Raw genomic sequence first — 15,123 nt, forward strand, 5'->3', positions numbered from 1 at the left:
CAGTTGGAGCTTACGACCGTTGCTCGGTCGGGCGGTCCTCCATTTTTAAAGTACTAACAATAAACTGAGTCGAATACGTTGTATCTTAACAATCGGCAGAAGGTAGGATCGTACCGTCTTGTAATGCAAAAAGAGATTGAAAAAGCAGCTTTCTAGCTGGTTCCGTTTGCATTATTAGTGTCCGAACTTGTTACCGAATATTTTTTCTACGATATTAAAAAAATCTGTTTTCACTTTGTGGCAGATTGCCCTCCTCGTCAAGGAGATTCAGCTGTGGTATCGATCAGTTGTTTCATTTTGTTCATTTTCACGTTAATTAAACGACACCGCGTACCGTTGATTGACAAAATAACGTAGAAAACTGAGTAAACAGATTTCTCATAAGATTTCATGGCTTAAATTGACAATTTGCAAAAAAGCTACGGAATTGTTTGTGTTTTTTTTTCTGCGTTAATTTCATTCTGACAGGGGTACATGTAGTTTGTCCCTTAAAAAGTTGATCGAAAATATAACTTCGGCAGCTTCCAACTGCATCCCACGAGTAATATCCCAACCTCGACTATCCTTCATTACACGTATTGTTGCAGTATGCGTGGATTATTTAGGTAATATCTTTATGTTTACTGTTATCATCAATATCATTCTAACATCGTAGCACCTTCCCTGATACACGTTACCTCGTAGTGAGCACTGCACTAAAGTTCGTTGAGATTTTTTTTTTTTTATTCATCTTCCTTTCTCAACCATTCGAATCATCTCGGTCAGCTAATTCACGATTATAGTATCGAGTATCCGGAAGGAAAGATAAGTGAAAAATAGCACAACAGTAGCGGAGGATTGCACGTCTCGCGTGAGAATCCTCTGGATGTTCATCGACCACAGCAGCCAGTCCACCAGTCGAGTTGTGTATCGATAGTTTACCCGCTATAACGTATCTATCATATTACTGTGTAGAGAAATCGTCATTTGTCCCAGTCTATCGTACCTTCAGTACCGTAATCCGTAGATTGTATCATTTTAGTGCACTTGTGCCGTACTCTCATCACCATAACATACACTCGTATATATCAAGCTAAACTTCAGGACGAAGAAGACGGATCCAGTACCGTTCTTCTTCGTACAATCGGACCATCCCTGTATTGTTCGCGACAAGGGTGAGCTTACGTCATGTCTGACTACTTACGGATAATACATTAACACCGTTTCGATCGGTCAACGGAGGCAGCGTGCTGTTCCAGCAGTTTCAAAATTCTTTGAATTTATAACCGGTTTGTGCCTGTTTTGCTTTGCTTATTGATCAAAAAATAAAAAAATACATAAAAAAAAAAAAAAAAAAAAAACACTATTCAGAACTAACAAATAACAGCGCTGGTGTTGGAATGCAGACCATGCTTCGCACAATTAACATAGATTCATGATTATTGAAAAATGTGAGTAAATTAACAATATTTTACGCCTGGTGTTTGCGGACTATTTGTGCTGCGAAATTTTCTTACACTGCCCAACTTTCTTTTTTATTTTTTTTTTGCATCGCAATCGTGAAAATTGATAACGATCTGCATACATAATGGACACTCGGCATTTGATTTCTATACACATCACTCGTATTCTTTCGATCGTTTTTTAACTCCATTTGCTTGCAATTGTTTTATTGGTTTGTGTTTTTTTACTCGTGAAATACGCGTCGGAGACGACTGCCTCCGTGCAACAATGGACTATCACAATGTAGCCTGATGCTGAATCGCATGCGGCAGGGTCAGACATGCACCGGGTAAATCGAAACCTGACAGCTGCCGTATACTACACAAAATTAACAAATGAATTTTCTCATGAATTAATAATTACTGTTCTTCTGTTTTCCAAACTCTAGTTGTTCAGGATTAGGCCTCTGCCAGTGTTAGTAAGTACCATGACTTGATCTGGTGTGATTGGACTGCTGTAGTTAGAAGCTATGCGCACATGCAGCTACCGCCTATACAATGTGTAGGTTCTCACTAACTTTCTGGTATTGATTTTCAGTTGGTTTGCGGTCTTGTTTGTCGAGTTGGATTTTGTACACAACACACACCCCGCGGCATGTCGCATAGCGAACTGTAGCGTATTCATATTTTATTTCTCAACGACAGACACCCGCCATCACACCCTCCATAGCCCAGCCCCTCTAACCCAGCTTACACGCGTAAACATGCATTCGTATTTGCTTATGCATACTTACACTCGGACATTTTACAGTTATTTTTATGCATAACCGCGTTACTGCATCGTCGTACTCTGCACGCGTATCGGTGTGCGTATGAAGGTTGATCCATGTTACACCGTCGGACATACCGGACTGCTTTCTCCTTAAACCAGGCAAATTTTTTCGTTGACCTCTAAGTACTTCTTCTTGTACTTTGCCAGATTGTACTTATACTTGATTGATCACTTTGTGAATTTTTCACATTATCAAATCCACTGTCACCAATGTTTACAAATTTTTTAATTCATCGTATGATCTGTAATATTTTCGATGCGATTTGAGCTGCAATCCACTCACTGGTAATCGGCCGCTAGACGAAAAATTATTTTTGACAATCTAACGGTTCAGCGAAAAAATTGACACGATTAATACTGAGAAAAATTCCCCACATGCACAATAATGCGTAAGCACACCAAATGCTTCTACGTACGCGATAGTGTGACAAACAAGTAAAATCGATCAACACCCAGATAATCACCGCTCAGCTCAGCTTATGATTACGAAACCACGTATGTCAATTCACTGTTTTCTTGAACATACAGTTTTTGCTTCACAAAGCCGTTATTGTTTTCAAGTCACAACAATATAACATAGCTGCCTGCGTAACTTAGCTTTTGGTTCGCATCTTACGGCAATGCGTGCACACTACCCGAAATCCAAGCTCGGTGCTATTCTTCAATATTGTACGTTCGTTTTGCCCGTGTTTTGACTTAATGCAACTTGTCGAAACAATTTAGCGTTAATAGCGCTTTATTGGCAGTGCTTTCTCGTATGTTTTACTTCTCTCTCGATCTCCAACTCGACTCCGTTTCGCTTCGATTTTTATAAAATACGTGACGAACAAAGAAACGAGATGTAATCTAAAATCGATGCTGCTATAGCGATCGTTGCATATGATATTGTTGAATAATCTATCTTGACTGTCTATTTACCTGCAGAGTACCGCCGAGCGAATACCACGACAATAACTGCAGTCTTTACACGTAAATGAAAATCGACTCGATAATATCTCGCCTTTTACATGGCTTACCCCTGAGAAAAAATAGTTCATATATTAGTGCGATAAAGCCGCGCACGTTCTCCCTGAACACAGCCACTCACGATTACCCTTCATACTTAAGTCCGAGTAGTTTGACCCGAGTTTTGACCTACATAATGCAACATCGGCCACTTCACTTGCTCATATTAGCCCAACGAACCGGAAACTGCAGTTCACGAATGCCGACGAATAAGCGACACGACGTCAGTCAGCCACCACAAGAACCTCGTAGCGTTTGGCATAGATTGACTATGAAAATTGAATTTGTGAATAGAAGAAAATGCATGAGAATAATTACTTACCGAATAAATCGTCATAAATCCATCCTGCTTGCCGCGGTACACGCACAGTTTTACTTGTGCCCTTTTCACCCATAGGCTTTTACGATTAGTTTGTTACATGTGTGAAAACGTTCATTTTACGTATCCGAGATTATCCTAACATATTTTCTTTCTTCTTTTATTTGTTCTGTTTTCTCGCTCTCTGTGATATTTTTCATTGACAGGGGCATATTTTCGCGCCTTAAATAAGCAAAAAAAGGTTTTTTTGGACAGAGATAGAAAAGTAATCGATCAGCTTTGTAGGTATAAAAAAATTTTCGAACTCCATCCCTCTGTCAAAGAAACGTATGTGAACTCCTCTGCTATAACGAATACATATAAATGCTTAAAAACTGATCGCCAAACCGCAAAAGTTTTTCGATCAAACTGACGCCCTTCTTCTTGCTCTCTTTGTTTGATACAGATTTTTGTACGAGCCCAGTTCGATTACGATCCCCTGGAGGATGAGCTCATCCCCTGCGCGCAAGCGGGAATCGCTTTCAAGACCGGGGACATACTGCAGATCATCAGTAAGGACGATCATCACTGGTGGCAGGCCCGAAAGGACAATGCCGCCGGATCCGCGGGCCTCATACCATCCCCGGAACTCCAGGAATGGCGCACCGCCTGCGTGGCTATGGAGAAAACGAAGCAGGAACAAGGTGCGTTTTTACGCCTCCTCCCCCCCCCCCCCCCCCTCTCCTTCCCACCCTTCCCACCCTTCCGACTTCCACTTCCATTATACGAAAGCACTTGCGTTTTGTAAAATGAAATTTCCGCTTTTCGCGAGTAGAAATTCTTGTGCGTATGAAGAGCCGGTTACACATCTGTGAAAACTATGTCCTATAATTCCCATCGCGCGCGAAGCAGGCGAGGGTGTTGCCATTCAATTGGGAATGTGCATGACGGTTTCGTGTATCCAAACAGTGATAAAGTTGCCGGGTAAATTTTCTGAGACAATAACAGATGCAAACGTGGCTGTAAACGGAAGTGAAACTTGAACGGCGAGCCTGCAAAGCCCGCTGGTTCCAGCAGATCGCATTGTCGTGTCCATGCGACCTCTTGGGGGTCATTATTTATATATTTATACACATCCTCAAAGAACAATATACTATTTTCTCGCATTTTCGTTCAGTTCCCTTTTCACGTATATTTATCACATACTTTATGATGTCTCGTCGTGTGGAATGCGTGTAATATATTGTTATGTGAGCATTCATATTATATTAATCTAGAATCAGATATGTCATAATTCAGATCATTAAGTATATATACTTATTTGTATGAGATTTTGATGGAGCATGCGCTGTCATTCCACATTTAGACGAATGATGTACATTATATAACTCCATATTAGAATATATATTGTGCATAAATATGTTTTAAAAGGAAGCAATTCCCTAAATTCCAAGATAAAAAAAGTATCGATTAATTTTTCAAAATTGGACAAATTTTCTGCCAAAAATAATTCTGTTCATTGTCACTTTTCCAGTACACAGTAATTTCACTATTCAAATCTTCAGAATTATCGATTGGTTTGGTTATTCCTCTTTGTTTATTCGTTATTCATTTCATTTATGCCTCTTTGTCGGTATTTCCATTGACAGATTTGTATGTTTCGTGAAATCCAATAATTGTGATCCTCAATTGTCTCTTTGTCATCCGACTTCTCTGTCATAATAATACGTCGGTATGAAATATTGTGTTTCGAGTCAGTCATAGTGATTTGTTAAATAGTAATATTAATGGTAATAGTAATAATAATAAAATCGATCGATGTTAAACAATTTAATAACCCTAAAACCGTGCAAAATTATGCTTATGTGTGCTTTTCTGAAATCTTTACAATTCATCTGCGCTGTAACGGGAGTTATCGTGCAAATTTTCAGAGTGATAAAAAGAATTGTTGGGGAAGTTTTCCCATTGCAGTTTCTTAGCAAGAAACTACGTTTTAGCCGTAAATTAAAATCGTTGAGAAGTTATAAACGCGAAGGGGTTTTTACTGGCAACAGCTTCTTCCACTTTCTATAATAGTTTGAAATCGAGAAAAACGCAGCAGAAAATATTGATTTATTACGCTAGGCGAGAACAAAATTGCCTCATGCAGATTTTCACTATTATTAAACAATATTACAGCAAGAGATGATACATATATTTCACGTTCCGTTCGGTATAACCATTTGTCCTGCAGAGTCGGAGTCATGAACTTGATACCAGTCACGTACGAAACGAAATCAGGCGTCCATCGAGTTTCCGGGAGTGATTGCTAAACCGAAATACCTGCCGAAACTCGAAATGTAAGCTCCTCTAATTGCCAATGCACTGCTATCGATCGGTTGATGAAATTCCAGCACTTCTAAATACGAGTTACAAACTTCCACCAAGATCGTTGAACGGTGCAGCCTAATTACAAACTCATAATGAGATAAACTAGCGTAAGCATGTGCGATATTTGTGGTTGAGCATTAGATTGGACTTGGATAAAACAAGCGAGCGCAATTCTTTACTTTCTTCCGTTTTTGTAACGCAGGGGAAATGGTCGAGTTGAAATATGCTATCGCATGCTTGCAGAATAAAACAGTTTGCCTGCCGCCGAGATACGAGCTTTTATTCTGAGTCCTAAAGACACGTCGTTAAAAATTTTAATTCAAAAAGAGGTAAAGCAAAAACCAAGAAGTAACGCGAAAGTGGAATGTACGGTACTGGATCACAGCGTGTTGGGTGTCAGGCGACATAAATCCAAAGCGTGTATGTACGTAATACAGAGGGAAAAATGTTTTCGAGGAAAAGATAATAATGACGAAAAATTAAAAATTTTTATTATTCGACAAATCTCATTCAACTCATTCGCCTGCAAGCTTGGATAAAACTTTCCCAGCCGTGTTCAGTGCTACACAATACCGTAAATTGTATGATATCCGGAAACGTTTTTTTCTCAATCGAAATAACGACACTCACGCTTGTGTCCTCAGCTCGCGATCTTACGACCCGAAAATTCACATTTCACGAGGGTAAAAGGAAGCCGATTACATTTGCCATTTCTCATCTAGTTGTGCAGTGGAAGTTAAAAGTGGTGGGTGGTTAGCATCACCCACTTTCGGCAGATAGTTTACGCAGTTGTCAGTTGCGTGATGATGTTTGTTATTGTATGTTGTGCGTGCTTTAGAAGCGGAAGGGGAAGGAGGATGCTCGTCTCATGCCGAGGGCTGCGACGGTTCCACAGGTACGACCGACTGGCCTAGGACTGGTAGAGTCGCGTAGCAGCATGCCGTATCTTAATTAATCCATAAATCAATAAATCAATCAATCAATCAATCAATCAATCAATCAATCAATCAATCAACCAACCAATCAAACAATTACGCCTACCCTCCTCTAACAACTGTCAAGCATCAATCGCCTCGACGCGAGATTAGTCTCAGAGCAAATTTTAATCGCACCGCCATGTGAACGGTGGAAACTTCAATTTTATCGATTTTCCATAAAAAGTGTCATATTTTATTTCATTCTCGTTTCTCCCAGGTAGAAGGTTCCGGTACCTGGCATACATTAATGCGAATTATACGTATTTCAGTCATGCATTCAGATATAAAAGCTTTTCCGGAAGACGCGCTCTCTAGTCTTTTATTTCGAGAAGAAAATGTACACGGATCGTGGCCTCGTTCTGGAATGAAAAATATCAAGATATCTTGCCTCGAGGCGTTTTACAAATTTCACGTACCAACCGAGTCTTGATACTCTCCGCAAGGCTATATACAGAGACCTAAGATTCAACATTTATTTCATCGCCAAGTCGACTCCGCACCACAAAATATGTATCCTTCTTGTAATTGTTCACCCTATTCCCGCTGAGCCACACGAGGAGCTTAAAGATCGTTATCTACACGAAAGCTCCATCGGATAACCGAATTGCATTTCACTTTGTTATTTATCAACCGAAAGTAAAATACTCTATTCTCATTACAACCAAGTACGTATACACATGGATACATCCGTAACGGCACAACCGCCGGTCAGTCACTCGTCATAAAACCTAAATCACGTATCGTGCACGTCGACTTATCAAATTACACAGCGGTCATCGGAGCACAAAATACCTAAAACGCGATCAACCGAAACCGTTGTGGTATTCGATTAACCTGTGACATTGCACCATCCGCATTACATGTATACAATTAATCTATGACATTGCACTATCCGCATTACCTGTACTCACATTTCAATATTTCGAATGTAAGAACCAGAATTGCATGTCCAGTTGGATCCCCGTTCTGTTTTTCCATGTCTACTCTTTCGGCATGTTCCTCTGTATTGAAATATTCTCACGAACACGTTGCCTCACGCACTGATGACACATTAAGCTTGTTCGATATTGTGACCTACTGGAACATTTCAAGTCTATCGGAACGCCGACCCCATTATATGTTTGGCTTTTTACCGACTAGTGGGCAGAACTGTTCTTTAGTCTTTTTGTTAGACGGATATTACATCAACACACGCTTCTCACAGTCCTGTTCTTGGCAAGGGAAATAGACGTGGCGATGCGGCGAAATATGACGAACGACAAGTGAGTCTGCCGAACATTTTTGAACTGTTAATTAAATTGAGTCAGCAATGAAGTTAATCATCATCGCAAGACTCACTTATCGATGAATATTCTTGCCCTGCCAAGACCTAGAATACTCGAATTTGTATGTCTTACAATTAAATTGCGTCAGTTTGTCTAATTCTTCCGTATAATCTGTTTCATTCTCAAATCTAGGAGTGCTTGTTGTATCGCTGAAGAAACTCCTTGGCAGAAACTGAAGAGAAAACGTCAATCTCGTGGCCCGAGAGCTGTCCGATACCCGATACGCCAGTTTCGTCTTTTATTGTCCTTTCAGGCGCAACGAGTGTCTTATGCAATCCCAATTTTCGCGCAAGAAAACACTCAGATAAACAGAGAGGCGTAAAACCTGAGTCTCAAATCTGCTGAAAACCAATGCTGCTGGCAAATTTTGTTTACACCGGATGAAGAAGAGTTGGAAATGCGCAATTCCCGATTTTATATGAAACTTGGCGATTTGTTAGAGATTAAAAATTTGGTGCTCAGAGAGTTCAACGATTATACAAAACGAAGGAACAATTGCGTTGTTGCACCTGTACATTATATACGTATTTTTGAGGTGATACCTCTGAGGTAAAGGTACAAATAACGTAACGATCTATTCTGATTTCAGTAAATTGCTCAATATTCGGTCGGAAGAAGAAGCAATACAAGGATAAGTATCTGGCGAAGCACAACGCGGTTTTTGATCAGCTGGATCTGGTCACATACGAGGAGGTCGTCAAGCTCCCTTGTGAGTCCCTTTGTCCGTCTATCGATTATTTCTCCGTCAGTCTAAAAGCCCCTTCTCTAAAACTTTGAGAAACTTCCTATCCGCTTCTCAAGGCTTCCTCTGATCAGAAGGATAGATCGGATGGACGCCCCGCTTTAAGGTGCCATATTCGCAGTTGTTATCGGGCCCGCATGTGGCCCGAGGCTTTTCGCTACTAAAAATAAGAATAGAAAAGTAACGGGAAAGTACCGCGAGCTGACGCGAGTATCACGGCGAAGTTCTATCCGGACAGAGTCTTGAAACCTCGACGGGTGGATGGAAGCTCCGAAACTCCGAAGCTCCGAAGCCTCGGAGGCTCGAAGTTCCGGATCTTTTGTGCGGTGTTTAATCGAAATTTTACGTCGCAACAGATCCCGCCTTTCAACGCAAGACTCTCGTATTGCTCGGCGCGCACGGCGTTGGTCGTCGGCATATCAAAAACACCATCATCGCCAAGCACCCCGACAAATACGCCTATCCCATTCCGCGTAAGTGGTTCACCATTATCATTCTAAGAATATTTCACCTTTATGCCAACCCTCTTTTACATATTTTCTATTTTCGTTTGATCGAATTCGAGGTACGATTTTTCCGAAGATTATCCACCCATAGGTAGATATAATATGGATTTTCGCTTACACATTTTCCCTTCAAAGTCTTCCGGGTACGGAAATATTTGCGTCTCATATTTTTATCCGTAAGCGCCTTTTACCAACAGGCGAAAGTAATAAAGAGCGACTAAACCATCGTTACGTACGAGCAGTATTCGAGTCGGCTACTTTGCCTAATTGCTTTTTGATTGAAAATTCAAACTCACTGCACAAAATTGCATTCAATTTTTTCACCGTTTTTATTTTCCGTCGCTTCTATCAAGCTCAACCCGAATTCTTTGATAAATCTTGAAAGAAACAGTCGCGTGGATAAGGTGGAGTGACAACTGTAAGATACAAGCGTTAATCTATTATTCATTCGATGCAGATACAACGAGACCGCCACGAAACGACGAAGAAAATGAACGCAATTATTACTTCGTATCGCACGATGACATGATGGCTGATATTGCTGCGAACGAGTACTTGGAATACGGTAAGAAGGGGACCCCGTGTATGGGATCTTTGTGTCAATTGATATCGTATAAAGTAGCGACAACAGTTCGGTGAACCTTGCACTCTCAACCTTCCGAACTGCATCGGTGTTGAAAAATGAGCGACTGATTTATTACGGGAAATCAACCATTTCGTGCAATGTACCTACCAGACATATTAACCATTCGACAAATTGCCATTATAAATCACGATTCGAGCGTAGCTGAATTTGCAATTCCTGATACTTCGATGCATTAACGAAAAACGAACGACAGGGACGCACGAGGACGCGATGTACGGAACGAAGCTGGAAACTATTCGCAAGATTCACGAGGAAGGCAGGATGGCGATTTTGGACGTAGAACCACAGGCGCTGAAGGTGCTGCGCACCGCCGAATTCGCACCCTACGTCGTCTTCATAGCTGCGCCAGTCCTGCAGAATCTTGCCGATGTGAGTAACGAGTGAAAAGGGGATGAATTTCTCATTTTTCAATATACATACCTACTTGTGGAATGTAACATTTCTGCGGATGGATGAAAACGGATGTAGTCAAACCTCCAAAGTCGAGTGAAAATTTCAATATTTTTCAAGTCTGGATTCACGCATGAATAGCGAATGCATTACGCCGCTTGCTCTCCTCTTCACACTACCCCCGTATGTATATCTACGAGCCGTGTGGAAGCGAAGCTGAATCCTATCGATGAAATCTCCATCCCCGGCCGATAGGAGTATCTATCTGTAATGGAATTCGAAGTACCGGCATTCCTCGCTCCGTAGCTCTACCTAATCCTTCATCGTTCACCGAAATCCTCTAGTTTTTTTTTTTCTTTCTTCACTTACTTTTAACAAGTATCACTAATTTTTAGAAGAGAAACTCGTATGAATTCTGCCAATGAGACGAACTTAAATTGAGCGGAAAAATCTTGACGCACGCCAAGAAATTACTATTAAAGTGTTATAAACCCTTATCTGGAATGAAAAAGAAATTGTAATTATTTTTCATTCGTATTAACCTTGCTTTCATCGGAGAGAAATGATTTATGGAATTAATACCGACGTATTTCAGTACGACGGGAGTTTGGAGAGATTGGCGAAGGAGTCGGACATGCTGAGGCAGGCGTACGGACACTTCTTCGACCTGACCATAGTGAACAACGACATCGAGGAGACGATCGCTTCCCTGGAGGCGGCGATCGAGCGAGTCCACACTACACCCCAATGGATTCCAGTCTCCTGGGTCTACTGACAGCGGAGTTCGCCGACGAGAGCGATTTACACAGAATACAACGGCTTCAACGGCCCCGCTAAAACGGCCAAGCAGTGATTAGGCGGCACGACGCGAATGCGGACTAATCAATCGCCACGCAGTGCCGCGTGGAACAATCAATCAAACAGTAGCCAAGCGACACGTATCGGGACCTTAGACCAATCAAATGACGTCACCGCAACGCCGAATGCCGTGGCAGTGACCGCGTGTTCATAATTATTACTTAAACGTACATATACGTATGCATGTATATGTATATGCATTATTTATACACAAACAAACACTCGCGTACACACACACCCAAACCACACACACAACACAGCTACCAAGCGTGCATGTATATAATAATATATTGCAGATCGATCAGCGAAGACGTTAGTCTTGTTATACCTAATGATTGAGACGAAGAGAAGGAAAATGGAGGAGCTAATTGCGGCCCTAAGGATATATCTGTATCAATCCTCTTTCGTAAATCAAGGTAGTAGCTGCGAATATTTTTATCCCTTGGGAATTTTTTTGCTTCCCGACTTCTTCCGGACTCAATCATTTATACCCCCTGTGTATTTTTTTTTTCTTACTCTCCTTTTTTACACCGTGAGATGGAAACCGATTGCGTGGAAGCTTTTTGCTCCGTTTCTCCGGAAAGACTTGACATTTCGGCAGAAATATAATGGACTCGTAGCTCAGCATGAGAAGTACATAACCGCCGTGTTGGAAAGCTCGTCCTGAATCAGTTGGTAATATCTCGGGGTTCCGTCACTCTCGCGATCCTCTTCGTTTAAAATCAACGGTTTAATTTGACTGAATTCTTATCATAAAATGAATAGAATAAAATTCTATTTCTTGTCGAGTCTTTCAAATTTCAAAATATTTGTCACACGTTTCGACGATAAATAGATCTTAACGATAATTGGGGAAGTAAAAATTTGCGGTGCATCTTAAAATAATTTTTATAAAACACTCACTTCATCTAAGTTTTGTCTTTGAATATCATAGGCCAGTTGAATGGAATAATTATAATTTCATCCTTGAACTGTATTTGAACTATTTTCCTTCTGAATTCGTCGACAACAAGACTGGCTCTGCGAGTTGTGTCGAACAACCGCAGTTCGTCAAGTCGAAAGAACGGCTGATTGTCGATTAAACTATTTAATAATGAAATTTAAGAATTGAAGATGATGAATTTCGATAGTAACGGTGGCTGCCTGCGGCAAGCGTTTCTATCGCCCCTAATAAAGCCAGAAACACCTGGTTTGCATACCCTCGTACAAACGCATAATCGAAATATCGAACTAAACGCGGTTATATAGAAGTTTATATAACGTAAATCAAGTAAATAGATAGTTTACCAGTCTATAATAATTAATAACAGAATGGAAAATATAAAAATAAAAATTTAACATTAAAACAGATTAAACGACCTAGGTAATTAATGAATTAATTGTGTAAGTAATTAATAATGAATTACTAGAAGACTAATAGAAATTTCCATACGCAACCCGTAGGAATGCTGGATGTGAGTGCGCGCATGAAGAATTGAATATGAAGATTGGATTATATAATCACGATGAGTCGAAGTTACTGGCATGATTCTATTGTATATCCTACATAGCAGCGCCGCTGCGCCTACGTACTCTTTTTATTTATCGATCTAGTATTTTCGAATCACCGGTGAGAATGGATAGCATAATTAACGATTAATAATAAATATATAATTGATTATATACTTACAGCGTGTGTGAGAAAACGAGAGAAAAAAAGGGAAGAAAAGAGAAGGAGAGGGAGAGAGAGCGGGAGAGGGAGAGGGAGAGGGAGAGGGAGAGAGAGAGAGAGAAAGAGAGAGAGAGAGAGAGAGAGAGGGTGAGAGGAAGGGAGGGAGAGTAAGTTGTTTGCACGTGTCATTATGAAAAATTGAATGTGTGCGTGAAAATTATTGAGAGCTAAAAAAGAGAAACACAAGAAACCGTAAAGGTCGTAAGTGATTTTGTAATATTTCTCATAAGTTGTAGCTGCCATGATTAACTAGCGATGAGTACTTAAAAACTAAATTCCGGAAATAATATCAGTAATTCGAGTATCAAAGTGGAGGCATTCGCGCTCTTGGAAAAGTCTGTACTTGATAACCAACGACCGGCTGCATGGCTGATCTAGAGCTAAAGCTGAAGCTAACGGATGTTGAAATAAGATGACGGGTCTAAAAGAAACAATAACAGTTCATTATAATTATGTAATTATAAATGAGAGAGAGAGAGAGAGAGAGAGAAAGAGAGAGAGAAAGAGAGAGAGAGGAATGAAGAGTATTATAAAACGTTGTTAATTGAATTAATAAAACTAGCCCAAAGTATCAAAAGTTGTATTTTAATTCATTAAAAACTTCCTAAATGAATTTTGATAACTGAATTGAATAACCTGAGAATAGTTGTGTGCGAAATTGCGAGAAGGCGAAGGGAGACAGACTTGCCGGTTTAATTAGCGAGGATTAAGGTATATTTCCATTAAAAGTTACCCAGCGCCTGAAATCTGAATCTATTATATTGATTCCGAACCGTCGCATCGCCTTCGCCTTTTTCACGATTCTGATAACCTTCAACTATCTCTCTGCCTTTACTCGAATCCTTAGAGTAACGGAAACTTCATTTATACGGCCTTCCACGCCTCAAAACTAACGAATTCTCTCTTTTCGTCGACACTTTCGGCGTTCTACTCACACTTGTCTTACAATCAATATAGCACTAGACTCGTGTAACACGTCCCGGAAAAAATTTGAGCATTGAAAGTCATATTAGAAAATACTGGGTCTAATAACGTAAATTTGTTGGAATTTTAACACCCACTCTGTGTTTTTATTTTTAATACTTGACAAAGAATGCAACTTCAACCTTTCACTCTTTTGAATTGACGGACAATCACGTTCGAAAAATATTATTTTTCAAATACGAACGCGGTTTGGAACGGTTATCGAGTAACTAAAATATGGCGTAAAACAAATAAAATAAATAAGATAGATGGTTAAACAATCGGTCTTGTGTTAACTTGAACTTCCTTTCATCATCTCAACAATTGAATACGAAATATTACTCTTCACGCATCACTGCCAGATGATTCATGTTCATGGACAATTCGATGCTACGATCCGTTGGTAAAAACGATGCATCAATGGTTTTAAGCTTGTTGTTTTGACTAAAAATAACCTAACATTATCCAAAGAAAAAAAGAATGTATAAAGATGATAGTAATAATAATAGTAGATAGTAGTAATTGTGGCACGATATTTTATGCTTACTCCCATCAATTACATCAGGCATTACAAAGGAATATATAAAAATTGCGTGAATTGCGAAGTAGAGTATTAATTAGGTACTGTATTCCTATACGCTTTTACTTAACTATACGTACGTCACGTCTCTTTTAATGTAACGACGATCTATATAGAAGATAAAGAAGAGTAGGAAAAAAAATTATATATCGCCAATTACTTGAGAAGTTATACCTTCTTCAAATCAGATTGTATACGCTTTACACATTTAATGCTTATGGTCAGCTAGCACTGTTACCTGTGTCTAGAATTTTTCTATCTTTTCTTCACCTTTTCGCTATATCACATAATTTTATTTACAATCAGTACATAACGCTAACTGCTCTCTATGTATATACGTTTATCTCTTACCCTTAAAATTGTATACTTCCTGATATCATTTTCTTACTCTACGCGGATTCGCACGCGCTACTCGTGCATATAATTTCGACAAGACCAACTAAAGTACAATACTAAAAGAAAATGACTCTCGTCTTCAATGACAAAAAATATGACACGA

At 39.9% G+C, this 15,123-nt stretch overlaps 1 protein-coding gene across 15 annotated transcripts in view; it reads left to right on the forward strand.

Annotated features, from left to right (window-relative positions):
- LOC107218166 (peripheral plasma membrane protein CASK) overlaps positions 1–15,106 on the forward strand; it is a 144,731-nt gene extending 129,625 nt beyond the window's left edge. For 8 of the 15 annotated variants that reach the window (XM_046735133.1, XM_046735135.1, XM_046735134.1 and 5 more), the window contains 8 exons: positions 1,871–1,900; positions 4,023–4,260; positions 6,765–6,821; positions 8,818–8,937; positions 9,327–9,443; positions 9,934–10,041; positions 10,316–10,491; positions 11,108–15,106. In XM_046735133.1, the coding sequence (XP_046591089.1) occupies positions 1,871–1,900; positions 4,023–4,260; positions 6,765–6,821; positions 8,818–8,937; positions 9,327–9,443; positions 9,934–10,041; positions 10,316–10,491; positions 11,108–11,287 (1,026 nt within the window). In that variant the 3' untranslated portion in view covers positions 11,288–15,106. The remainder of the gene's footprint in view (positions 1–1,870; positions 1,901–4,022; positions 4,261–6,764; positions 6,822–8,817; positions 8,938–9,326; positions 9,444–9,933; positions 10,042–10,315; positions 10,492–11,107) is intronic. The other 7 variants (XM_046735138.1, XM_046735139.1, XM_015655947.2 and 4 more) reach the window with 3 other exon arrangements.
- The last annotated feature ends 17 nt before the right edge of the window (positions 15,107–15,123 follow it).

This window comes from Neodiprion lecontei, chromosome 3, assembly GCF_021901455.1.
Source record: "Neodiprion lecontei isolate iyNeoLeco1 chromosome 3, iyNeoLeco1.1, whole genome shotgun sequence".
In the NCBI taxonomy this organism is placed as follows: domain Eukaryota; kingdom Metazoa; phylum Arthropoda; class Insecta; order Hymenoptera; family Diprionidae; genus Neodiprion; species Neodiprion lecontei.